The sequence below is a fragment of the Lagopus leucura genome, unplaced genomic scaffold, assembly GCF_019238085.1.
Source record: "Lagopus leucura isolate 7727_CA_CO unplaced genomic scaffold, USGS_WTPT01 Super-Scaffold_100034, whole genome shotgun sequence".
NCBI lineage: Eukaryota > Metazoa > Chordata > Aves > Galliformes > Phasianidae > Lagopus > Lagopus leucura.
Window position 1 is genome coordinate 3,064,944 of NW_024962283.1, and position 27,524 is coordinate 3,092,467.

Below are 27,524 nucleotides of genomic sequence, written 5' to 3' on the forward strand. Positions count from 1 at the left end.
CCATTTCAAATGTAATTTTCGGTTTTAAAGCATTATTTGAAGATGCATTTGCAGGACGCTGGCTGGATTCTATCTTTTCTCCCCCAGACCTGTCATCCACTTCTGGAGTGCTTAAAATAAAGTGCACAGATACAGAGTAAGCTGAAACAGTCAAGAAGCAATATAATACAAAAATGTGGTGAGTAAAGTGTGTTACTCAGATCTCTCTAAAGTAGATTTCTCCTTTATTCCGAAGGCCACAGCACAGACAGCTCTGACTAATGCAAGTAATGGAACCAATCTCTTCCTTTGAACATCAAAAAGGTTATCTTTTTTGTAAACCAGGTCCAACTAGTTTTGCAATCTGGTTGGAGCAAGCATGAAAGAAAAAGGTTTAATTATCTTGCAAAGTGAAACGATTTCTTTTCTTTTAGTGAAATGATCTGCTGAGGCAGCATCAGTTTGTGGCCGTTACACAGTTTGTGGGTTACACACGCAGTGTGAGAGGTGTGTGTAGGATGTGGGGCTTGTCTGCATCTTGTTTATCCTGATGAACCAATAGAACAGCAGGAAAAAAAAGCCATTATGCTGGGACTTGATCGAAATGATCTGCAAGATCTGCTGCCTAGAAGAGCTGGATCTTGCAAATGAAGTCTGCAAAAGCTTGGTGCTGCGTGCAGATGCAGATTTTCATGGAGCTAGGCAGGATATAAAGACATAGGAGTGGAGATGCTTGCTGGAGATGTAGAAAAGAGAGAAAACTGCTTGTTCACTCTGTTTCCATGCAAGTATTTGCCATCTGCAGATCAAGATGGATCAAACATTGTTTTAAGAGTTAGACAACCGGTCTTTTTATCCCACCAGCTGTTGGGATGGAATGTGTTCCATGAGTGCCACAGGAGCTCCTGGATGAGGCTCTGGTGTGTGTGTGATTCAGGAGATGCGTGCCAGGCTCCCTCTGACCTCACCGTGCACCATTTTTGTGCTTCTTATTTGTAAGGCTTCAGAATGAGACGCTTTGCAGTTGGGAATTAAAGAGTGGAATTGAAAAGCGTTCAAGTATTTGCATCATTTCGCTTTATGTGCTGTTCCTTGCAGTTACTCCTGACTTACACAGGTCTGACGTCAGGCTCAGGATGACGTCCTTAAACAATTGCTTTAAGTAGAAAAAACATTTGAGGTTTTTGTGAGGAACTTGGAGCTACAGAAACAGTATGGCAAATAATCATAGGAAAAAAACCACGAAGAACAGTGGGAACCTTTTTCTTTCATGTTACAAAGGGAGCAAAATAAAGGTTGAATGGAGGAGAAAGGGAAAAGAAGGATGAGGGTGAAAACAAGAAAGTGCACAGTTTGTACACCATGAAATGAGAGAAACAAGGAGGGCTCTGTGCAAAAAAGTGAATCAAAACATGGAGTTGTGCCCATGATTGTCACACAGCTGGAATGAAAGAGAACGAATGAGCATGAATGTGCTGAAGGCAACAGCGAAGCAGCAGCAACAGCGTTGAGAATGGATTGTTTAGAGAGCACAGGATTAGCTGAGATCCCAAAGTGCAGATGGTGCTGGATGAAATAATCACCTCGGTCTCGAGGGAGCAAGTGATGCCCGTGGGTTGGCCACACGATGAGGGAGAATTGCTGTGTAACCAAATGAAGAGAACACTAATTGAGAGCAGGTCCCAGGGAAACGTCCAAGCCTCTCTCCCAATTTCTGGCCCATAAAAGGAAAAGAGAAAGGGGGGGGGGGAAAGAAACAAAAAGAAGAAAGAAAAGAATGGTCTTGCTGCATTTTGGAGCAGTACAGATACGCAGCTGAAGTTGCATACGAGTTTGAGATAATTAAACAGATTGCACAGATTCCAGCTCTTAGTAAGGGTTACAATTTTGGGCAAAGTGTTCGGATCTCTTCTGTCAATATTAATGTTTTCCTTCTCTTTACGGACGCTCTCTACATTCAGAAAATATTCAGGTCCATCAGATGAGGCAGATTTTCAGAGTAAAGGCAAAATTCTGGATTTGGGAACAGAATCCCTGAGCCCGTGCATAAATATTTGGGTTTGGGAGCTGCGTATGGGAGTCACGACCTGTAATTTAATGTCTAAAACAATTTCTTCCCATGAGTGGTGTCATTTCTCTTCTTGTCCCTGCAATTCTGGGAGTTACTGGGGGTGACAGAAGCCTCAGCTGCTTCTCATCACTGTCACCTTGCACCAGCAGCCCTGTGCTGCTTTCCTAGAGCTGCAACCCTGAAATCACCACGATGTTGGAGATCTGCAGAGGAGAGCAGGCTGGGATGAAGGTGGGCTCTGTGTGGCTGCAGCCACATTGTCCCAAGGCCTGTGCAGAGGCTCTCAGGATGGGGAGGAACACCTTCCATTAAGCCATGCTTTGTGTTCAAAGCCCTCTCTGCATGTTATGTCTGTAGTTGCTCAAACTGAGCTCTTCAGACCTCTTCCCTGCAGCCAGGCTCCCGTTTTGAGCATATCAAGGGAGCCTGTTTTTAATTTAACCTTTCCTTTTTGATTGGATTTGTCTTGAAAGTCATGAAAAGGCCGGGCTCCCAAGCTGCTCTGCCTCTTCAAGAGCTGCAGGAAGGTAAGTGTGTGTTTTTTTAAGCTGCACCAAATTTATCCCTAATGCAGCTTACCAAAATAAAGCCAACATCAGCGCTGCTACGGCAGCCTTTCCAATGGTCCCTTAGGTCAAATAAATGTATGTTTCCTATGCAAAATTTCCCCACGACACCTTCAAATGATCTGAAGAGTTCAAATAATGGCAATTGACATTTGTGTAGGCACAGCCCTTGAGTGCAACATAATAAATCTTGTGTGTTTGTATACATGTACTGGGCAGTGGGAGGGGGGGAGTATGTGTATCACCACTGGAATGGCGTGAAACTCTTTAACCCTGCAGAAATAGTTTTATTTGATTGCAGAAACAACAAACCAGCTCCACAGCAGCATGGCTATTTGCTCTCGCAGAGCTGTGCCTCTGGAGGAGATGTGAATTATTTCAGGTTGCAGGCTGGGATGCTGCACACACCTCACGGTGCTTGAGGGGATGTGAGGATGCAGCACTGAGAAGCAGCCCTGGTCTGTACCCCCATGGAAAGGGAAGCAGGCAGTGAGCAAAGCAGGGCTAAGTGGGATTCTGGGGCTGCTCCCAGGGCTGGGGGTGTTGGTCTGGGAAAACCCTGCTGTGAGGAACTGTAAAAATGGATCCAAATGGGGAAAAAACAGGAGCAAAGAGGCCACCTTGCCACCAGTGGCTGCTGAGGGTGTGAGGTGCCCGGCACGTACATCTGGCATAGAAAATCACAGAAGAGTTAATGTGAAAATCCCAGATGGCTGAGAATGCAGTGCAGAGAGGTTCCGTTCTGTGGGGTCACTTTCTCTGGGGGAGGTTTCCCACAGTCAGACATTGCTGCCTCTGCTTTTGGTTTTGGAGTTAGGCCCAGGGGGAGGTGAAATCTGAGACCCGATCTGGCCCAAGTACCACACTTCAATCTTCCAGATCTTCTTTAGAAATAATAATAAATCCACACAAACATCACTGATGAGCAAAGCCCCAACCATTGTGGAGAAGCAATCCCAGCTTATGAAATGGGCAGGCAAGCAGCTTACCCACCCCTGGCTGTGCTCCCTGCACCAACTTGGCCATGCGGCCCCTTTCCATCCTGCTAATAATGTATTTCCTTACTCATTTGCTCCTCAGAGAAACTTGTCAACCAGTTGCATTTTCAACTCTCCAGCTGAAACCCAGGCCTGATGTGAGGATGGGCAATGGAAGGGATGCTGCAGCACAATTTTGATTTTATTTCCCCACCCCGTGGTGGGAGGAGTTCAGCTTTCAGCTCAGCCCCCTCCCGGCACTGTTGCAGGCACCTATATATATGTGTGTATATGCATATAAATGTGCATAAATATCTCACAAGTGTGTGATGAGAGCACTGTGCCTTCCTGTGCACACATAGCACAACGTGTGCATGTGGTTGGTGCACGCACTGCCTGCCTGCACTGACCTTAAAGCAGAAATCCCACCTATAGATGCAGCATGCAGCACGCAGACCCTCCGGCAGCCCCACGTGTGAGCTTTGGCCAAACGCATCCAACCAATGCTGCGTCCATACAGAATCACAGAACGATTCCGTTTAGAAGGGACCTTTAAATCAGATCCAGCTCAATTTTAACTGCTTTCACGGCATTCTAAGCGCTGTTTTCTTAAAGAAAAGCAGTGGGTCGGGGCCGGGGGCCGCCCGCACCCCGCACTGCCGTCCCTGCGCCCAGCCCCGCATCCTCGCACTTCCACCCAGCGGCCGCGGAGCGGAGACGGCAGAGCTGGAAAAGTCGGGCGCTCCGAACTGCAGCCTCGTTGTCACCCGACGGTCGCCTTTTCTATTCTTTTAAAGGTTTTTCTGTTTTTTTCTTTTTTAGATTTTTTTTCCCCCCTCATCTATTTACCGTTTACCAGCTCATCCATATGGAAGACGTGGCTTACACTTCCTGGAGAACTGTACTTTTAGGACTAATTGATTCTGGTAATTAATTTGTTCTACCTGCTGGATCAGATGGAAACGCTGTCCGTGTGCCCAAGGATTAGCACTTGCCTTTCTAACATCTTTCTTAATTATCTAATAGCATGGGTTGTGCGAATTCTGGCTCTATTAGAACACTTTTACTATTAACGGTAGTGATTGGAATTGTGATGACAACTCGATTTCAACAAATTAGAGCTTAAAATCAGGAGATGAAGGAGAAGTGCCTTCTTTTAATTTCCCCGAGTTTAACATCAATAATTAGAGCAATTTTCTGAGATGCGAAGCGAAATTATCTCGGCTATGATGTGGTGTATCACCCTCATTTTAGCAAATTGACTCCGGGGAAATGAATGTTACAGATTAGGGGGGGTGGGGGGGAACACAAACAGAGGAAAGACCGAGGGGGGGTTGGGGGGGGGTTGGATGTTGGCAGAACACGGAGTGGGGAATGGATGGGAACAAAACCCGCTGGGGTAACAAGTGGAACAACACACGTTGTGTGCGTGGGGACCGGTTAGGAGCGGAGCAGGGCACAGGTCGGGAAAGCGCAACTCATTTCTTCTTATTATTATTTTTTTTTCCCTTAAGTTTTGGCGCTTCAAGACAAACGGAGAACAAAACCAAAAGCTTTCGGAAGCCGCCCCCGGCCCGGCGCTGGGGAAGGGGCTGATGAGGGTGGGGGAAAAGTGCTCGGAAGCGGAGCCGTTCCGCGTTTCCTCCGCGCCGCCCCCGCCCGCCCGTTTCGCCATTGGCTCTCGGAGCGCTGCCGGCCCCGCGCCTCAAAGCCGCGCATCGCCCCGCGCATCCCGCAGCTCCGCGTCCCCCGGCTCTCCCCGTTTTCCCTTCTGTCTGGGAGAATCGGGTTTTTTTTTATGTCCCTTCTTATTGTTAATATCGCTTTATTATTATTATTATTTATTAGCGCTCTTATTTATCGTTCCTCTTATTTCCCTTTCCATCTCCTCTCCCGGGACGCACAGCCGGCCGTCCTTTCTCCTCCGGCCCCCAGCCCCGCTCTCTCCGTTCCCCGCAATCCGACGCGGGGCTCTCCGAGATGAACCTCAACTTCACCTCGCCGGTTCACCCGGTCCCCGCGCCCCGACCCACCTCCTTCTTCATCGAGGACATCCTGCTGCACAAGCCCAAGCCCCTGCGGGAGGTTCCAGCCGAGCACTTCGCCGGCTCCTTGGCCTCCCGCGTCCCGCTCTTGGACTATGGCTACCCCCTGATGCCCGCCCCGACGCTGCTGGCTCCACACCCGCACCCGGCCCTGCACAAACCGGAGCACCATCACCACCACCACCCCTACTTCCTCACCACCTCGGGTAAGTGCGGGGCTTTGCGGGTGCAGCCCGAGATGGAGAAAGGCTCCTCAGCCTCGTGCAGGGTGTGGGTTTGCGTTTTGGGGCTTCGGGTCCCTGCCTTGCCGAGCCCTCGGCTTCGTCAGAGGGGATCGGAGATCTCAACCAGCCGAGATTTTGAGCCCAGCGACCCCAGGCTTTCCCTCTCCCCTTCTGCCCGTTTATTTCGTTTTGAACTCTTTTTATATTACGGTTCTGGAATGGGACCGGGCTTCACTTTTCCACGTCCATCAGCAGCGCTGGGGCCGTGCCGGACCGTCCCGGGGCGGGGGGAGACTCCGCGCCCGTCCGTCCCCACGAACCCTTCTCAGGGCCGCTTCCTCCAAAGTTTCTCCTCGGGAGGCCGAAGTTTCTCTTCGTGTGGCCGCTCTCCCACTGCCTTCATTTCCCTCGGCTTTTCTCCCGTCTCTTGGGTGCATTTCGTTGGCTTTAATTGCTCTGAGGGTGATCGCTCCGTTTCTGAGGTTGGCTGAACCGCACCTGCTGGGGAGGGTTCGGATGGGGTGTTTTCAGAGAGATGAAAAAAAAAAAAAAGTGAATAAAATAGAAATAAAGCAAAATAAAAAGAAAACAAAATAAAAATAAAGATTTCGAAAACGAAAAAAAAAAAAACAAAAACCCAAAAAAACCAAAACGACCCATATATATCCAGGGGGGCAACGGCACGGGGAAAGCTCACGCAGAGCCGCTGCTGCCCGGCTCCGGTTGGCCGCAGCCCGGCTCCCCGCCGTGTGTCCCCGCAGGAGTGCCGGTGCCGGCTCTGTTCCCGCACCACGCTCACGCCGAGCTGCCCGGCAAGCACTGCCGCCGTCGCAAAGCCCGCACCGTCTTCTCCGACTCGCAGCTCTCCGGTTTGGAGAAACGCTTCGAGATCCAGCGTTATCTCTCCACGCCAGAACGGGTGGAGTTGGCCACGGCGCTCAGCCTCTCCGAGACGCAGGTACGGGGCCGCCGGGCTCCGTGCAGCCTCCTCCTCTTTGCTATACCTTTTTCTTTCCCGATTTTTCTTTTCTTCTTTTTACATTTTTCTTGATTTTTTTCTTTTCTTTTCTTTTTTTTTTTTTCTTTTTCTTTCTCCTCCAGGTGAAAACCTGGTTCCAGAACCGGCGGATGAAACACAAAAAACAGCTGCGGAAAAGCCAGGACGACCCAAAACACGAGGAAAACCGCGAGCAAAGCTCCCCCGAGCCCGAGCTTCCCGAGCCGGCCGCAGCTGAGCCCCGAAAAGTCCCCCCCGGCTCCTTCCTGCTGCAGGACCCCGAGGACGAGGTGGACATCCTGGAGGACGGGGATATCCTCGCCGCCCCGCACCGCCTTTAGGAGCTCTTAGGGCAGCGTTGCGCATCCCTACAGCTCTCCCCCAAGCCCGCGTTCTGCCGGGGTGCCAAGGTTTGGTGTCGGTACGGAGGGAAATAAAATCCCCCGGGTTCCTTTCGCCCCTTTGGCTTCATCCCAGCATCACCCCAAGCCTGAACTTTGCTTGGAAATCCAGCGAGGGAGAGCCAAACAAAAACAAATAGAACCAAACCAACCAACGAGCAGTTTCCTGTAAGTTCTCCCTTCCCTTTGAAACATCGGACTTTTCTCTGTTCCCCGAAGTCCCCTCGGTTTTCAATAAAGGTGTTCCGTGGCTGCGTGGTGTGGTTACTGAACGGGTGTGCTGAGAGCGGCCGATGGGGCGGGGGGCATCGCTCAGCTGATTCCCATCTGGGAAAGGGGAGCAGCAGGAATAACTCCAGCCCTGCAGGGCTGCACGGAGAGAATCGCCCCGGCTGTTTGCAGCCGCGATTCCTCCGCAGCTCCAGGTGAGGGAAACCTGCAGGCTTCCCCTGCACGACTTTCGCTCTCGTTTCCTCTCCTCTTGCAACAGCCTCTGAGCTCCGCGCTGCAGCCGCCATCCGCGCTCGTTTCTCCTTTCCCTTTCTGCCGGGGAAACGGATTTAATTTCCAGGTAACCAAAGATTTATTCTTTTATTTTCCCTCGGATGAGTTGCGCCGGGGCACAGTGGGGGCTCCGCGTGTGCCGGGCTGCCCTCAGCACAGCCCTGGGGCAGAGGTTCTCTCTTCACTACTCCTTATTTTTTTCTCTTTAATCTGTTAACGAGAAAGAGATGCGGGCTTTTTTTTTGGTGCCGCCGGCACTTCTTGCGGTGTTTTGGATCACAGGCCGTGCGGATTTGTGCAGGGAAACTGTGACCCTGGTTAATACATGAAATAGAGGCTGATACACCTGCGTGCTTCCTTCCTTCCCGTGGATTTCCCTTGGTGGTTTTTCCATGTAAAATAATAAAGGAGGGGGGAAAATAACACTCAGCTTTCGGGATGGATAATAGCTAGGTGTCTTTTGCCTTGTATTTAGAAATAATTCAGATGGCTGTTTTTATCTATCTGTAAATGCACTGCGGTGCCACGCATCTCCATCACACTTCAAAGAATGCAGCAGCTCCACCTGAGCGCTTTCCCCCCGCAGCCCTTAAAGATTCGGATTCGGATGTGTTTATCCATCAAATGCTTGGAGGTGAGCGATGGAAACACCTTCAGTTTAGTGGGAAAGAATTTAGGATGAGAGGCGTGAAAGGAATCCTCCAAAATTGCATCTGAATGGAAAAAAAAGAGAGAGAAAAAAACCTGTTTCTGTACATTTGCGTGCGGTTCGTGGTGCAAAGAACTGTTCGTTCGCTGCTGTTGCTGCTCAATGAAGACGCTGACAGCCATGGGAAAGGCATATAAAAATATTCGGATGGGGCAAGAACGCAAATTAAAAAGGCAGAGGGAGTTTCTGGGCACGCACAGGCGAAGGCAGCTTTGTCCTTTGGGTATTCGCACCGCCCCGTCGCAAGGCACTGCAGTGGGTGCTGGGAGAACCGCTGTCAGCCCCAGCGCGGTCCGGGTGTGCGATGGGCTGCCGTGCAGTGCACCCAGCGCCCCAAAGTTGGTGCTTATCTCCTTTGCAGGGTCGGGGCGCGCGTTTCTCAACGTGCTCAGGCTGATGAAATGAAAACGTCCTCGTCTCGAACCCTCCTCTTTCTTCCCCGCTATAACTAACGTTATAACCGCGCCTTGAAATCAAATCGCGTTTAAAACCAAAGCCGCTCCTTGCTAATAACCTCAGCCGCAAATCCATACAAAACACGAACCGGCTGGGGAAATCGCCGTCCCGTGCGGGATGCTGCGCGGTGCGCACCGAGACCTGCAGATAATGGGGCGTTTGGGTACAAAAACGGGCTGAGATCGAGGCAGAGGAAGGAAAGGGTCAGAGCGAAGCGGCTCCTTGCAGACTGGCTGCAGCACTGCGATGGGATGCGGCGTCTGAACGGCGTGGGTGAGAGTTTGGGAAGAGGTCACGGTGCGCTCGGGGAGGGGAGGCGGTCCTGGGAAGAAGGCAGCGCTGCGGAGCCGCCGTGTGTTCCTATTGCTGAGGTTTGCTCCCAGGATCAGTGAAACGAGGTTGTGCTCCTGTCCTATTCAGTGAGCACTGCGGGTTTTGCCCTGCCATGCCTTTGTGCCCCCCCAAGGGTGGAAGGAGGCTGTTTGGAAGTGGCTTTTTTTCTTTCTTTTTTTCTTTCACACATTACATCCTTGCTTGGGAAATGCCGGGTGGAAAAGCTTGCAGGAAATAATCGATCTTGGTGGTTCTCCTGTATTGCAAGATATTGACTGCTGTCTTGATTTTTAAGGCAGGATTCTTCTGTGTGTTTGTTTCTTAAATGAAATTGTTCCCTGTTAATCTAATTTACACTAAAGTGCTTAATGCTTGTGGTTGTTGTCATTAAACACAATGTAGATTGATCTATAAAATCTCCCCATTAACGTTTGTTTTATGTTCAACATTTCTCCCTCTGCTGCTTGTAACTTCTAAGGGAAGCTTTCCCAAGCCAGGTTTTTTCAGTCCGTGTTCTGATCACGCACATAATCAGGTATGTGGGCTGGATGGAGAATTATTTACCAAATCTTGCTCTGCAGCACAGGTGGTCTCAGTCACTCAGTGTATCAAAACCTGTGGCAGCACCCAGCGAGCGACCCAGGCACAGTGAGAGCAGTGTGAATTCCTTTTTACAACCTCCCCTCCTTCCTTCTCTCTGCTGGGCAATGTGCAGAGTGATTTCTTTCCATTGGCAACACGAAGCTTCTGCAGGTGGTCCAGAAGAGGGCTGGGGGGGGGGGGGGGGGGTGTGAGCAGGATGCTGACCACAGCACTGCGAGCACAAAGCGTTGCAGCCTCCTGAGCTGATGGCGAGTTTGCTCCTCCTCTCCGATCGCGGTAACAAACAGCATCACCCTAATTAACTGCAGGTTCCTGCTGGGATGGTCTTACTCAGCTTAGAGGTGGCTTATTTCTGTCTTGGATTTGTCTCGTTTCTGTACCATAATAAGCTTAGATGAAGCACCTGTAGCTCCACTGCTGCAACTGCTGTGGGGTGACAACAGCTGTCGATGTGCTCCGTGTTGCTGCAGCAGTAGCAATGTGTCACACCTGGTGGGAAAGGCAGGTGGATATAGAGAGTACGATTAAGAGAGGGAAGGGTGAGCTCAGCAAGAACTGCAGGGTCTTTCAAGGCAGAAGTTGGTTTTAATTCTCTGATAGATGTTTCCAGGAGCAAATGCAGGCTGTCCAAATTCTGTGCTCCCCTTTGTTTGGCTTTTGCTGAGACAGTTCACCCAGCTCTCCTGAAGACTCCATGTTCCCCACCGTTGTGCAGCACAGTGGCTTTGCTGTCGCTGCTGCAACAAGCCCTGAATTGCTCCTAGTGACACACAGAGCAGCTCCATGGTGTTACCCGCAGCTGCCCCATTACATGAAGCTCTTGCTGAGCTGCTGGATGCTTCTTTAGCACCTCCTCTATCCAGGTTTTTGGCTCAGCATCACTTCTGCTCAAAGCAGGCTCTTGTGTAAGGCAGGCTGCTTTACCTCACCCTTGCCAGCTGTCACCAGAGGAGTTTCCCTGTGTTCACCCATCACTGTGACTTTGTGCTTCTAGAGCTGTTCCTCCCACCATGGGGGCAGCCACCAAAACCAGTCCTTTCTTCACACCCCTGCCTCTTCTTGTGCACCTCCCAGCCTCCTTGTAAAGCCTGGAGCTCCCCTGAGCCCTTGCAGGGCCTCCCATATTTCAAAGAGGGGGAACAAGGGAATCCAGAATTGCCTTTTATTGCAACCTCCATCTCGGAGTGATGTGTTTCAGAGAACAGACTTTTGTTTTCAGAAGGCTGACAGGTGATGCTACCCAGGGGTCTCTCATTTGGTATTGATATCACGAAAGCTTTGAATGATTCCACATGTCACAACTACCCAGTTTGCCTTCTTGACTTGAGGTGGAGTCAAATAATTGTTTTCTACACTTTCCCAATCTAAAACATTAAGGGATGGTGGCAAGTAGAAGAGGCCTGCCAAGTGAATGTTGAGAATTTCCACTGTATGGTGAACACAAATATATTTCTGCCCCTGTAAAGGCAGCCTGTGCTCGTGGTGAACAACACCAGGCTTTGCAAATAGCTGTGCTGCAGCCATGGGGCTACAGCAGGCAGGTTCTACTCCAACTAAATCTCTCTCTGAATACTTAATGCAAAATTCAAAGCCTATTTCTTATTTAAATTCCTCGCCTTCCTAATTTGAAAGACATTAAGTTTTGGCCTTTGCTTTTAAGCAGATGGATGCTCATCATTTACTTGTATGGTCTCTTTTTGTGCCACCATATCTGTTAGGTGCAGGAAGAATTTGCATTAGTATTGAGGTAGATCAAAAGATTTTCTTTGCACGTATGCTGCAAATAATGTCTTTTCCTGGGGGAAAAAAATACAGTGCTTTCCAAACGGTTTGTGAGATGATCATGATCAGACTTTAAAAAATATATACATATGTGTACACGTGTATATATATATACATATGTATATATATCCCCCCCAAAAAGCAGCATCATATAAATATGAACAGGTTTAGTATTTAAATATTTCTTCGAAGTTTGTTGTTTTATTTAAGAAAACAAAACCAAAACCCACACCACCTACCCACAAAGGTCATCCTAATTTATGGGAGCTCTAAGAGGTAGTGAGATGACAGACAGGGAGGAAGGTGATCAATTAAGACATTAAGCATTTTGCACCACATGGACGCATCTGCATGTCAGCCGAATAATAAGGCCATCAGCTCATTTTCAGGGAGCTGTTGCCTACTTCAACTCAATCCTCAGATCAAAGAGAAAATGTCTGCTTGCATTTTCTAATCAGAAAAGGGATGCTAATTTAGGTTCCTTAATGTGTGGTGGTAAGAGACTTCTTCAATTAACTGAATTCTATAGCTCAGAAAATAAAAAAAGGGGGATACAAAGGGAGTCAGGCTGGAAAGGCAGAAGTTCTCATTAAACCAAAGGTCCAATATTCATTACCTCCAGCATCTGGGGCTAAACACTAAACATGGAGATCATCAAAGGGGGTTTAATGGGTTAAATTGAGAATATAATCTAATTAAAATATTAGATACGGGTAAATAGCTCTTTGATATTCATCTGAAGGTTTCATTAAAATAGGTACTCGAGGTTTGTATTAAGGGGGGGATTATCACTTTTAAGCAGAAACAACACATTGAGGTTCTCTAACCAGAAATGCTTCCAAGTGTTACTATTTAGTTAAAAAATGAAAGTAGAGAAGTAGGGAATGCATGGAACCAAGCAGCCTAGCTGGGTGGATTGTACCTCAGCACGCAGGTGCCATCGAGGGGGGGCCAAGTGCTGAAGATCCCAAAGGAGAGAAGGAAGTAGGCTGGGGCAGAGGACAGTCCTGTCCCACAAGCTGTAAGGCAAATGTCCACAGCTGGACTTGGATATGCAAAACATTCCCTTCAACCTGACCTGCATTTCCCATATTCAAGGTGCTTCTTCTGCCAAGTTTCCCCCAAAGATGATGTACAACACAAACTTCTGCCTGCAAAGTCGAATCACAGAATTGCTCAGGTTGGAGAAGGCCTTCGAGTCCAAGCATAATTCAGAAAACCATCTCAGCAAGGGAAAAAAACAGAAAACAGATGAGCACACTTAAAATGCTACCTATGTTACCATTTACTTGTTCAATATTTAGTAGAACTGATTCTAAAACTTTAAACTGAGGAAACTTCAAGCAATTTATATTTGAATGGAATGGCAAATCAGTGTGTGAATGTTATAGCTCATAATTAAACAGGTCCAATATTTTTGCCTTGCAGATATCCCTATCATTTTGAGATAATTATAAGATATGAAGGGTTCTGAAAGCAGCTACAACTTGCTTCTCCTTCTCGTGTCTGCTCTGTAAAGTTTCCAAAGGTGTAACTGGAGGTAAACTGTCTCTTTTTAAAGTTGATAGCAGAGCTCTTTCCTCTTTCACCTCTTCATCTGATTGCCTTGCTGTGAAAGGCTTCGGTTTAGGAATCTTCTTTGCATATTCCAGTGCCTAAAAACATGAAGATTGTGGGAAAGTGTGATTAAGAGAAAAGCTGTCCAACACTTCAAGAAAATGTGGTTGTTTCTTTGTTGAGTCAAATTAGAAGTTCCCCTAATTCCTGATCTTTTATTTTTGGCAGTGTTCCGCATCAGTTGCCTCAGCAGCAACTGCAAGAAGCCTCTGCTATAGGCAAAATAATGCACCACACGATTTGCTTCCTGACATTTACCACTGGAGGCTATCTTACATAAAGAAACATACTGGTTTTCCATTAAAAACGTAAAGCAGCACTAGTCCAGTTGCTGAACATCACTTCTAATCTCATTAAGCTCTTGTTCTCAGCCATACATTGCAGGGTGTCCCATGGGTTAATGTGCCAAGGACAGAAACTGAGCGTTCAAATGACAAATGTTAAGAAACCGATGTACTGAAAGGCCACAAATGATGAAAGAAGTGTTGGAATAAAGTCTTCTGAAGGAATCCAAAGCCCTTTTGATGTGCAGAGCGTGCAGTTTCACCTCTTTGTGGTTTACATGGTCTGAAAATGAATGCATGGAACTGAAGAATTCAACTGATAGTAAAATGAAAAACTTCTTTCTATGTGACAGTTGTCATTCATCACCTCAGAGAAATATCTGCTCTGTTTTCAGCCCCTACTGGGGAGCTGCTGCAGACTGATCTGATAGAATACACACTATTTTCACAGCTTTATTACTTTCTGCAAGAGGGAGAAGGGACTCCCTTTGTTTGTTTGTGTATGCTATTGTCACACAGTTAGCTGTTGCTCATTTAGGTTACTTCTGGAGGACAGTGAAGGCTAAAGTAATGTTGTATGGGCTTGAAAAATGAGGCCAATTACTGTAGCTATGCAACTGAAGTGCAAAGAGTTGTGATTGAGACTGACAGGCAGGTGGATAATAGACTAATAAGTGGATATCTGTGGTCCGTCAGGAGAGTGCACTCTGCAGTAGCATGGCCTCTACCACTGATGTGAAGTTAAGAGTGTGCCGTGCTGGATAGTGTTCCTGTAGGGGTCTTGCTCTCCTTCATTTTTCATGCCTGCCTTTCTTTTTCTGCGTGTAAAGTCCAGAATCATTCCCTGTGAACATTTGACAAGAATTCTGCCCTTACCTTCTGTCTTGATACTGAAGATATGACCTGGGGCTTCGTAGGTAACCTCTGAACCAAAGCAATGTTTTTCATGTTGTGCACCTTAATTCGCTGTGCATATTCCTTTTGTTGCTTTAACTTCTCTTTCTGACAAAAGAAACAAAGTGTATGATAAACATGGAGCCATCAGTGAAATACCTTTTTCCACGGGAGTCTTCTGTTTGTATCCCTGTTGCTATTTAAGCTGGCTGAGGTATTGATCATCCCTCAGCAGAACACAACAGGAAACCCTGATGAGTTTTTCAGTCATTCTTCACTTTTAAGAGCTTTTTCTTGGACAATATTGAGGATAGAGCTCAACTGAAATGCAACATCTTTAGTCTAAATGCTTCATTGCATCAGTTCTGTTCTAAAATGGTTCTGCTAATATCTTCAGCTTTTGCAGAGACTTTCAAAACCTCGATTGGCTTTTGAGGCCCTGAATGACATTCATTTACTTAACTGATACTCTGTCTCTTTATGTTCCCAGCAATTCATTGTGCTCAAATTCAGCATTGTGTTCTACCTTGCCCCAGTTATCAGCCAATGTCAATGATTTCCTTTCATTGCAATAATACCACATCAGCACACCAGGCTCCACAAGCGTTATGGAGCTGTTAAGGACACACTGTGTCCCAGGCTCAGTCCATTCCAATCTGGGATCTCTAATCTCTCTCATTTATGGGAAGGCTGAGGAAATCGTAGGAAATGACCCCAGAAGGATGATCATGTTATCATACTTGCTTCCTGCTGTCCTACAAGCTTTCTCTAGAGAAGGTCAAATAAAGCAACTGTTATCAGATTAATAGCCTCAAAGCATGGAGGATAGAGCTTGCAGCTCTTCAGATACATAGCTGCTAGCACAGGAAAACAGGTCAAATGATACCAACTGACATTTGCACCAAACCCTGTTTTCATTTCAACAGGGTAATAATGCCTGGCACTAGCTTAACAGTAAATCAAGTTCACTCAGCTGTTTTCTTCTCATGTTTGCACTACTTATATCTTCTTTGAGTTCCATTTCAAGGTTAGGAAACACTATCTATTACATTGGGAATGTCAGTGCAGCTCAGCCACGTGAGTATACGATGTCCAGCTACTCCTGTTGAACTAATGTCTGTTTCAGAGGGCTGAAAGGACCCACGTTACAGTTATCTTTCCTTCTATTTGATATCTCTCCTTATGATCTTAAGCTAGACTTAGAGTCACGCACACAAAGACAAACTCAAACTGTTTCTCAGTGAAAACTTCTCTGTCGTTCTCCCCTGCCAAAGTTCACTTTGCTCATCTGAAAAGCAGTGTTAAGATGGGGGCCACTTACTTTTTCCTTGATTGCTTCATAGTCAGGTCCAAGGCCTCCAAGCTTTACATCGAGATTGATACAGGCTTTTGAGCTATATGGCTGCAAAACACACCTCAGTGACAGATCTTCCTTTATATATATACACATTGTTCCATTGATATAAAGCATAATTGAAACCAGTCTTGTAGTGGACACCAAACTCAAGAGCAAGATTCAACTTGCAGTCTCAGTGTTATCTCTGCCATGTCTCATTTCAAGAATTCTAAGTGACCAAAACAATTGAGGTAACTGTGGAAATCAAATTATTCTGCATTTCCTTTGAATCTGGGTGGATAATTACCAATCATCCAAATTACAAAGCAATGCTTTCTCAGTCAAAAATGACATTTTGTGAGCTTTAAATGGGTGAAAGTGACCCATCTGACAGTTAACAGAATGAAATTGCAAAGAAACTTTTATAAGAGAAGCAGATAAAAATGCCTGACTTTGGTGGCAAAAAAAAATTAGGCATCTATTATAGTAACCTTTCCTTGTTCTCAAACTGCAACGTAAAATTCTTGCCTGGCTGTTAAAAAATATATGTCTTGTAGCACAGGAAGTTCTACAAATGCACAGGGAAGACAAGTGATGCCATTTGAACCCTTTGAGACTTTACTATAGAGAATTTTTCAAGCTCTCTTTTGAGAAGGCTTGGTTAATTTTTTTAAGATTGAATGTATGTTAAGAAATTGTCAGGGAGAACTCATGATGGTCAGTCATACAGCAATGCAGAAAGAGTAAGAAACTTCAGCATGTGAAAAAAATGTGCACACGTTCAAGTTAAATTCAACTGCAAAGAAACTAAACCTAAGCACTTAAACTTCTATTCGATGTGATGTTTGTATCAGCTGTTCCTTCTCTTCTGTGGTATGCCAACCTTTCGCTTGAGGTGCTGTGAAGAGCTAATCATTTAGAGGTGAGTGAGCACTGTATTTTCAAAGCCAAAATGTGCATGCAATGAGTACGACTGCATTTGTTTATTGTAAAAAGCTCTGTGAGACAGAGTTGTATTCTTGTGGCATTCCTCACACACAAAGTGTGAGAAAGCTACTGAAAATACAGGACCAAAACAATGTTTTGAACTCAGGGGATCAGAAAGGGAAGGAAATCTGCTCTTCAGTTCTGATTGTAGTCCAACTAATTCTTCTTAGAGGCATTCAAGCATCAATACATGAATTGCCTGCTAGATGAAGCACATGAGTAATTACTCCAGCTTAGTTTGTCTGCCTTGAAATGTGGAACTAACTTCTTAAACATTTAATTTGTCATGGATGCACAGGGATACCCCTATGCTGCTCCACTGCATCTGTGTAACTGGTTACAGTATGAAATCTGAACACGCAGGAAAAACAAAAGGAAGCAGGTTTTAATAAGGACCACAGTGGGATTGTCAGCAGACCTGTAATAATGTTTATGCTGTTAGCCTTACAAATCCTCTAAGTTTGGTCTTGTTCAGTTTGATTCCCTTGGAAACCAAGAGATTTGTGTTGGATAGCAAATGAGCATGACCAGGATAATGGTTTGTTCAGATCTGAAGCCTGGCTACCTGCTGCTTTATACAAACAGCTTTATTCTAAATCATTTTATCACTGGTTACCCAAAAGGACAAACACTGTTCTGTGTGTTCTTAGAGATAATCAAGTCTCAAAGTAATGGAGGGAGAGGTGGTGAACTACCTCGCTCTCTAGATTAACATGATTTGGTCAGAAAAAACACCAGTAAATGTCTTCATCTTCAGTGTCTGTTCCTACTTTTATTCCTTCTATCTTTATCCCTTCTACCTTTATTTTTAATGCTCTAAGCAAGCCGTTGTACATTCATGTGCTTTCTCTCTGTAAGAATGAAAAAGTTCTCATTTCTCCTTCCCTTTCTTATTTTTAGAGAAGATCTTTGGATTACCAAGAAAAATAAAATATTAATCAGAGGAGAAAGTAGAAATGTACAGTTCTCTACATCTATTTGCTTACCTTCTTGCAGACTTTATGCTGTTTTTGCTTTTCTATTTGCATGAGATAGCCTTCAGAGTTGCTTCGACTTATTTTCACTTGATTTCCTTCACCTCTCTCTGGATCTACTTCTGAATCACTTTCTATGAGGGGTATTAGAGGTGGAAGTGGGCTGAACAAGTGCAAGTCATCAGCTTCTCTCAAACAAGACATTTCTTGGTGCTGTCGCTCCATGGTTTGTGGTAGCTGGAAGGCTGTACAAAAGGCTGCTGGTGAACTGTGAACAGAAGCTTGGGAAGGCCTCAAAAAAAGAAAAAAACATTATTTGTATACAGCAAATAGTATAATAAGTCATCTGTACGAAGAATGATCCTTGCTCACAGAAGCTAATGGGAACAAGAAAATGGACATGTGGGAATCTCACAGTGACTGACTTTGCTTGCATCCAAGTTCATAGAAACTGAGTCACGTGAAGAGAAAAAAATCAGATGGGGAAATGTTCAGCCTTAAAGCTAGCTTAAGTCAACAAAAACTGCCTTTAGAGGGCTTTGGATCATGCCTGCTGAGTATTGAAATAATTAATGTTTTGTCTGTCTGAAATTCTACATTGCTGATTTTAGGTTTTCAAGCCCTTTACCATGTCAACACTGTCCAGTCTTTGTTTCCAGAACTTGTGCACAAAAATGATTAACTCCTACAGCAATCAGCAAACTCTTAAAAATCAGCCAAAATGTGTCTGTCTATTCACGATGGCAAATAGGGACAACTTTCAGAACTTGTGTGACAGGCCAGAATTGGTGCTAGAATGACTCCACAGGGCAAGTTTTGATATAACTCTATGCAGGTAGTGCTAGACTTGAGTTTATGCACAGTATTCTTTGCCATCTGCTTTTCAAACTTCCCTCCCTAGCATTTAGGGAAAAACATTCAACTGTGGAAAATTCTGTGTGTAAGAGAGCATGAAGTCTAGAACTTCATACCTATAGAGAATCAACAGTTAGAATGAATCTTAAGTTAGTAGTAATCTATAGAGGTAGGTTTGAACCAAAGAATTTAATCTTTTGGACCTTAAAAAAACAAACAAACAATTTTCTTTATCCAAGTGTTATCAGGACGTAGTTTCAGCACACATACTTACCATAAACTACTGGTGGCATAAATTTGTCTTTTGCAATCCTGAAGCAATACTTGATCCTTTGCCATTTCTTGATAGTTAGCATTAAAAGTAGATGAACTCTTCTTTTGATTTGGATGTGCTTGAGCACTGGCACTGCCATTTCTTGGGAAAAATGGCACAGTGGCATGGTTATATAAATGTTGCTGGCCATGTGCAAGTCCTTTTGGACGGTCATGCTGGCAATTCTTGTTGTTCTTGCTAGTACATGCTGAGAAATTAATTAAGCAAGTATCTGAATTTGCTGCTGTATTGGTGTCAGGGCCAACAGAAGGATTTGGGCACTTCTGCAGTGCATTGCTGTTGTATTGTTCCACTGCCTGCAGAGGAGCAGTCTGAAATTCTGACATCTGGTGTTGCCTGTAGTGCCAAGACTTTGGTTTTGCTGGTCTTCCTGCCTGCTGATGGTTATCACTCCTTGAACAAGCCCTTCCCTCGAGATTCTGGTTGGACTTTACTTTGTTTCTTTGGGACCACTTGTTCTGGTGATCCTAAAACAAGTTATCAAAAGTGGAGTTCATTTCAGTGCTTGCTCTTTTATATGTTTATTATGATTGACAACATGCAAGTGCACAGATAATTTGCCTGTTACAATGCCCACAGTCTCAACCTGAAAGGAGTTACAGCAATGTTGTGTAGGGCTGAATGAACACCTGGGCGAAAGTTAATGTTGAAAATGAACTTTTAGCATAAGGTGACATGTTAAAGGGAAAACATCTGTTTCCTAAGGTCCGGAATGGTAGGACAACAGTTTCACTTTGTGGTATTTGTAACGCTTTGGATTAAGGAAACGCATCCTGATGGAAGGACCCTTAAAGAGACCTGGGTATAATTATGTAATCCTGACTCAGTCATTATGCTTGTGGCTATAACAGGTGATGGGCTGGCCAGACTTCATCCAAAATTTAAAAGAAGTATGCACCTCTACTGTGAACAGCACAATAAATGTCATTCAGGTGCTGAGGGATGATGCATAATGCCACTTTAAAGCACTGCTTAGTGGGCTGAGACAAGTTCTGAAGCAGAGCACTAAAAAAAAAAGGGTTCTTACAGATGCAGAACATATCTGAGAAACGATGCTCTGGTGAATACTGAGTGAGAGAACTTTATCTGAAGGAGGTGCAAAACCAGGTGCTCTTAAATAGACAGACTACTATTTTGAACCCTGTAGACAAGAGGTAGCTCACTGTCAGCCTCCGGGGGAAAACGTTTCAGAAATCAAATCAGTTCTTGTCTTTTAAAGTAAATTGCACCAAATTTCATAAAGATGGCTATATACACCCTGTTAGATTGATCCACAGCAGAAACAAACTTATGTCAATGATTTAAATGATTTCACTTCTAAACCAAGCACTCCTCCCTGCCTTGTGTCTTGAAAAACATTATCTAAATGATAAGAAAAAAATTGAGAATGTAAGCACACCAGGACTACTGTATTCAGCTAAACCAACACTCTTTAAAACTGGGGTTTATTCACTGCTTTCCAATTACAGCATCCCGTGTTGCCCATTTTGAGGAAAGGCATGGCTTTCCTTCCAGGTAATACACAAATCCATTCTCAGTCCATTTAATCTTTGTCAGCACTACAATCCTCCATTTCATCCTCCTGTCTCTCTAGGGTTCTTTTGTTAGCAACACTTGCAACTACTGCATAACATATGCACTCAGAATAACTACTTAATGGTAGGTATTAAATCCACATACAGAGAAGCATGTTTTGGTGAAAGCTTTAGCACTGGGGAATCCTGACTCCTGGTGCCAAGATGATGATTTGTTAATTCGACCTCTGCTGCAATGATTAGCGCTCTGCCTTACTGTGCCAACGGTGGAAAGCATGAGCTACTGCCAAAATGAGACCAGGCCAATGTTTTCCCATTTAAATGGAATGAGGAGCTCCGTGAAATGCCTCTCATTCTGAAACTTCAAATTTAAAGCACGTCTCTTAATACAAACAGCAGCATAAAATCGTGTTTGCTCTTTATAAAAATTCAGCTTCAACTCTTAGGTGAACAGCGAGGAATTTGAACAGTCTGCTGAACTACTTCAAATTTAATGCAAGGACATTCACTAGGTTTGTTAACAATAATTCCAGTTAGTCTGAATTTCTGGTTCTGAAATCCTTGGTTTTTTTCCCACCGGTGATGACAACCTGGTCTCTTCACTGCTCCAAAGGCTATCCTGCCATATTGGTTTGAAAGGCCAGTGTGAAATAGATCTATATGCTTCTGTGCATGCAGTAGGTTACTGCAGCTTCTACTTGTAATTTTACTCTTTATGGCCACCCCTTGATGTTTGCTGGGTGTTTATGGGACAAATAATGCAACAGCAGTTGAGTTCTAGCTCAGAATCCTCCCAACCGAGGAAATACAGCAATATGCAGAGTAAGCAACATCCTTGTCACGATGTGCAGATTACACCTAAGAATTTAGTGTAATTAATTTGTACTCTCAAAGTGATGAGCTTACAGCTTGAAACAGTCAAACTTGCACGTTTTGGCAAATACATTTCTGAATTCAAATACAATTATTGTGTTCTATCAAAAAGGAACCTTGAGCCGCTGTGAATTCAGGTACCATTTGTCTTCGGGGTGCATTTTCATGTTTGGGTATGGCAAGGCACTCTGAACTGGCTCCTCATCAATAGTTTCAATATCTGCAACCTAAAAGAAATAGAATGTTTAAGGCCACATGCTAACATAGCCTAGTCAGAATAAAGGGTCTAAAAGTTTTGGAGGTGGATGAGAAACAATTTGGCTCGTAGTGAAGCTCAAATAGTAAAGTTAGGTGTTATATAATAGATAACAAGAAAATGAAAGGCTGAAAAAAAACAAACAAAAGGAAGGGGAAAAAAATACACCATTAACAGTTGTATGATAGCAGGGAGTATTCCTATACTTTTGGAGAGAAGAGAGGGAAAGAAAATTGCATTTTAGGAGTTGAGACACTGGGAGAACTAGAAAAAGGCAGGCAGGGTCTATTGCTGAGCTTTCAGGTGAACTTGCTGCCCCAAATGTCTATGCAGATTCTTTTAGCTGTCACTAGATAAGTTAACAAATTGAAAGTCACCACATAGGTCTCCTGAACCGGGGATAGATGCAGCTTGGCAGTCAGCAAGAGGTTTTTGGTGGAACCGACTGCCTCACTGTATTGATGGTTTACTGGGCAGGTAAAGCATACTTCTACATTATCTCTTTGAAAGAGGAACAGGACATAACCTCTGCCAGCATTTTTTGTGAACTATTCTATTAATACCAATCAAATTGAGAAAATGATCAAATGAAATTGCATTTTGAGCATCATAAGCTGTGTAATGCCTATTCTGTTAAATTGAGGCCCATAATTGCTTCTCTACTGAAAAGATACAACAAAGACAGCAATCATGGCATGTCATTATCCCAGACTAGAAAACCGGCCTTTGCAGTGAGGACTTCAAAGGCTTGTGGTTCTCGAATTGCATTTGGCTGCTATTGTTGTAGCGCAGGCAATCTTGATTAGGTGTTTACACTGAGGTAAGGCGCAGTGCACAGAGAGTCTGAGTGCCTTGGTCTAGAGCCATTAAAAAATTGTACATTATGTTCCTTGCTTTGAAGTAAGGGGCTTGTAGGTAGGAAAGCAACTCATATTGAGTACAGCTGAGCTAGATTTGGCTGCTACTTCTCTCTGTCTGCCTCCCTCTCTCTCTCTCTCTCTCTCTTTCTCTCCCTCCCTGAAATTTATCATCAGGCAACACTGCGAAGAACTTGATGCTTTATAAAATGCTATATAAATTAGGAAATGTACGGATCAACAGACATTTATAGTATGTGTTGGTACATACAGCCTGCTGTCTGTATGCACAGAGGTAACATCGGTAAATTCTGCAAGAACAAGGCTGCAAGTATTTTACATGAAACTACATCAACTGAATAAACTTGTATGCAATGCACTTATTTCAAGTGTCCACAACCATCATTTCCACAGTGCCTGATACCTAACAGCAGTTACACCAGTAAAAAACCTTCAAAGACCTTAAAAGCTCAAAATAATCCAGTATAGGATAAAACTGCACTCAGAATGTGTTCCGCGTTTCCAGAAGGCTGCACATGGTTTGTTGGCTTCTCTTTGCAGAGAATAAAAATGCTGGTTTTGCATTTCTAATAGTTTTCCAGGTGAGGTGGCTGGCCTAATTGAGAAGACTTAATTGCTGAGTTGAGAATCACGAGCCTTGAGACAACGGACCAGCAACAAAATGCTCCTACCAGGCCTTCATGCACTCCTCCAACAAGATGAAGGAATGGATGTCCTGATTAAGAACAAGAAAGGTAAGTATTCCTTCCTGTGTGTTTAATCAATGAATATACAGATGTTATAATTAAAAAATACACAGGAAAGTTAGGCTAAGTGAGATTATTGCAACAGGAAGGTAAGAAATGGAAAATGCTTACCAATGTTGTAGGCTGATGGCTACCTCAGCAAGGTCATTTTGGCATACAGTCCAGATTTTAGCAGTGCTGGGTTTGTTGCTGTTGTTGTTTTTTCCTACTACAAATCCTTCAGAAAGCATCTATGCTACAAAGTCCTGATCCCTGGCTCCAATACTTACATATGAATCATTTTAAGAATCCCCTATATAGTAAACATAATCATATCAATGCAACTTTAATTAGCAGCCATCTATGCTAATTATTTTTACCATCAAGTAAATTATAACTGAAAAAAACAAGTGCTTTTAACAGCTCTGAGAGAAAAGAGCGTGTCCACTGCTGCTTTCATTGTAATACAGTCGGCAGATGCCCTCTAGTGTTGTGTCAACCACTCATTAGCCACAAAAAAAACCTGTATCATAAGTTTCTAGTTTTGCAAGTGAATGATTTTCTGCCCTGTAACTCATAGAGTGATTCAGTGACTTCCATATTGTCATTATGCATAATGTGCAGCAAGTAAAAGCAACACACTCTTGTATAATTGTTCATTAGGAACTGTTATTACATTTCCACTTAATCCTTAATGCAGTGTTTGACATTTCACAGTCAATCATAAGAAGGCCAAGCCCTTGCAACCCAATTACAACATATTACAAGTGCTTACTGATTGATTCCAAATAGCAGGTTTGGTCTGGGTGAGAAAGCAAGTAGGGTAATGGGTTGCCTGACCACTCAAATTCACATCTTTTCTGGATACTCCTAAATGTGTGACACTAAATAACAGTGCTAAGCCCTTGAAAGCAGTGTATTACCAAATTCATGTCAGCCAAGCTGAGGAAAATCAGATGCTCCTAAAAATAAGGTATGATGTAGAATCTATGAGAAAGAAGACAGCATTTCTTTCAGGAATGTTGAAAGGTTGCCTCCTGACGAGGCAGATGCTTCATGGCCAGGAATATATGTAGCACCACTAGGTGAATCAGATTCTCATAGGAAATTGTTAAGTTCTAAGTTGCATGATAGCCTCATGCAAACCTGTACGACCATATACATACTCTATTTCAACAGCAGACTTTGGTTTATAGCAGTTAGAACTTGCTAAAGTTACCTACCTGCTCTTGAATAACTTCTTGCTTTTTGCCATGTAACTGAAGATAGGATTTGTTCTTGTCTGTACGCAATCCTAAAGTCCGCTTGTTTTTTTCCACAAAGTCTTTTTTTGCTCTTTGAGGTCGATCTTCTGGAATCCGAAGAGAAAAAGCACTGCTGTATGTACTAAGGCTATCTTTGAAATAATAGCCATCTGAAGATTCATTCCCTCTGGTATGTAACCTAAAAGGTTCACTGGAGACGAAGGCATTTGGCTCATGAAAGCTCAGTAATTCTGTACCAAACTCAGAGAATGACTCCTGAAACTTTGCCTCGTGTTGATTCTTTTCTCCTGAGGAGACACTGGAATGGAGGTAAAAGGAATCTTGGGGAAGGTCCACACTGCCTCCTTCAGCAACGTGGTGTGTTTTTTCTACTTCAGAAAATTCCACGGCTTCTTTTGTGTTCTTCCAGTTAGGATTGTACTTTAGGCTGAAATATTTGTCTGCAGGCTGCTGTTCCCTATTTAAAACAGAAATATAAAATTATCCATGTATAAATTGCATACATTCTACATTTCTCAGTGTACAATTTGAGCCTGCAAGTGTTCTACAAACACAACCAACCACTCTAGTTCAGTGCACGCAGTGGGGCCAACTGTGGGACCAGGACCAGGACAGTTTTATAAAACATGTTTGAGTATAAAATTTAGGCAGGACCTCCTTTTCATCTTTAATTTCCATTATCAGTGAATGATTAATCGGCCTAACATTCAGATCACAGTGGCAAACAACCTTGATCCTAAATCTGGCACGGATATTATAAGCACTAGCAGCATCAGCTAAAAGATAAAACAACTGCATCTTATTGTTTCCATGCAGATGATGTCACCTACAAAACAGAGACTGCTTTGAAAAACAAAAATGATGTACCTGCCAAGATTCCACTCTCAAATCTCAGCAGAACCAATAATGACTGCCTAAGCTGAATTCTCTTAACTGCAGCATAGCCAATCATATTAACACTCCCACAAATCATTCATTCCTTCTTTCTTAACTGGTTAAGTATACATCAATATTTCAAGAGGCTTCTAAGTAATAAAAAAATCTTTTTCTCTAGCAGTGCTTTTCATTTCAGGTAAGCATGATGGTATCCTGTATACTGGAAATGATTTACACCAGTGAAATTATTATTATTTGTAGTTGCCATACACTGCAGGTAAACAAAAATAGGTGGCTATATTTTGAAATGAATATAGAACTATTTGGTATAATTGTAATGATTCAAATAGCAGAGTATAATGCTAGAGAGTTCTATTGTGCTGAAATGTGTGCACAGCAGCTCAACAGGATTATGCAGGCCAGGTCACCGCACGGGAACAAAATGAGTGTGAAGAGCTCCTTCATCTCTAATCATCTGCAGACAAGAAGTGCACCTTTTATTCCTCCCCCCAACTTGATATAAAGGTTAGATGGACTCTGTACTCATCAACAAAAGTGTGGTACGTAGACAACAGATGCAGCATTTCCTCTTCAAATTCCGAGGTTAGTAATGGATGTAGAGAGGGGGGTTCATATGCATATGCTGTGATATTTGCTCTGGTTAATGGACTGTATTTGAGTACTTGCTAGGCTAAGTTCAAACAAAATAAAATCAAATTTCCATTTAATGAAGAGCCCCACATTCAGCATAGTATTCAGTCAAAAAAATTACTAAAAATTAGAGCATGTTTCTAGTACAATTAACATCATTTGCACTCACAATAAAATGTTCAGTAACTGGCCATTTTGCCTGTTGAGGACGTGAATAAAAGCATGCTATTAATCATTTAGTCTTCATTTGTTTGCCACTTTATTTTAAGTAGACAATTAAATTGAAACTGCACATTATTATTACTTCAGGTTTAATTTAATCCCCATAAACTCGAGAATTATTCCCAATTTACAGTGTTAAACCTTTCATGCATAAGACAGCAAATTTGATTTTATTTATGTAGCAAGTTAATGCTTTCCTAAAGAATGTTTAATGATGGTAACACTTAATTTTAGATTTATGCAGTTTTAAGAACAAAACTGTTTTATCAACCTATCAGCTTTTTCCTTTACGTTTTCTTACAGACAGTGACCTAGTTTGCTCAGCATGGATTTTTTTGCAGGAAATGAAAGGAGGATGTGTTTTAGCTGTGTTTTCTTTTCTTTCTCCCCAATCCTCTCACCCATGTTCTCAAAAATGCCACACAAACCATTTGCCACTTCCTACCTTCCTGCTTGCCTGTTTTAGACAGAAATGAAAGGGCTTGTAGTATGAACATCTGTATGCAGTCTGTGAGGGATGTTTTCTCTCCATCTTAACCTCCTGCACTGGTGTTTTAGCCAACGTGATCGACAGCTGAGAAATGGGTATAATGATTATGAATGTGGATAAGACACAACAGTAGTTGTGCATATTACTTGGTCCTTGGGTGTCCATAATAGCACTTTGGTGATCTAAGTTGGTTTTGAAGAGGCAGTGTGTATCCTGAGGCTTTAAGGGGTTAGAACAACCATGCTCATCTACTGAAAACCTATGCCTTACCTTCCATCGCTCTCTTTCTTTCGTACTCTGTGTGTATACTGCACTGTGACATACTTAGCTCCTTCTTGCTCCTCTGAAATCACCTTCTCCAAGCTATCTTCTTCCTCTAAGCTGTCATTCTCCAGCTGCCCAGCACTCAGTCCTACCAGCTCGTCATTAGCACGAATCCGTTGCTGGAGTTCTAACTGATACTGCCTTTCCAGAACAAGGCTTTCACAGTCGGAGTCCTGACAGTCACGCAGCTCTGAGCCAATGCTCCCTTCACTTGCAGGTGGCCTTTTCCAACTTGCAGGATGAAAGCTTGGTTGCGTGAGCTCACTCTGAGGGAAGCATTCGTTACTCACGTGGAAAGTGTATGGAGAGGAAACTGTAACGTATTCCGTATTGGAGGCATTCATGCTGTGCTGGACACTGATGGTTTGCACCAACCCTGTGTTTGGAAAACAGGAAAGTGAACCAAAGAGGCCATACAGTCGGTGAAGATGTTTGTGTTGGTTAGGAGTTGTGGCAGTGATCTACAGTTAAAACGTTTATCCTCACCCATGGCACGGGTGC

At 43.9% G+C, this 27,524-nt stretch overlaps 2 protein-coding genes across 2 annotated transcripts; one reads left to right on the forward strand and one right to left on the reverse strand.

Moving 5' to 3' along the window:
• The first annotated feature begins 5,513 nt into the window (after window positions 1-5,513).
• On the forward strand, window positions 5,514-7,200 carry BSX (brain specific homeobox). Its single transcript, XM_042882215.1, has 3 exons — window positions 5,514-5,844; window positions 6,624-6,820; window positions 6,964-7,200. The coding sequence occupies exons 1-3, from the start codon at window positions 5,574-5,576 to the stop codon at window positions 7,198-7,200; spliced, it is 705 nt and encodes a 234-aa protein (XP_042738149.1). The 5' UTR covers window positions 5,514-5,573.
• Window positions 7,201-13,074: 5,874 nt separating this feature from the next.
• JHY (junctional cadherin complex regulator) lies at window positions 13,075-27,513 on the reverse strand. The gene is given in 9 exon segments (XM_042882562.1): window positions 13,075-13,302; window positions 14,425-14,550; window positions 15,764-15,844; window positions 17,752-18,031; window positions 18,869-19,395; window positions 21,453-21,563; window positions 24,419-24,917; window positions 26,970-27,308; window positions 27,362-27,513. Coding segments are annotated over 9 exon segments (2,319 nt in total). The 3' UTR covers window positions 13,075-13,098.
• Between the last annotated feature and the right edge of the window lie 11 nt (window positions 27,514-27,524).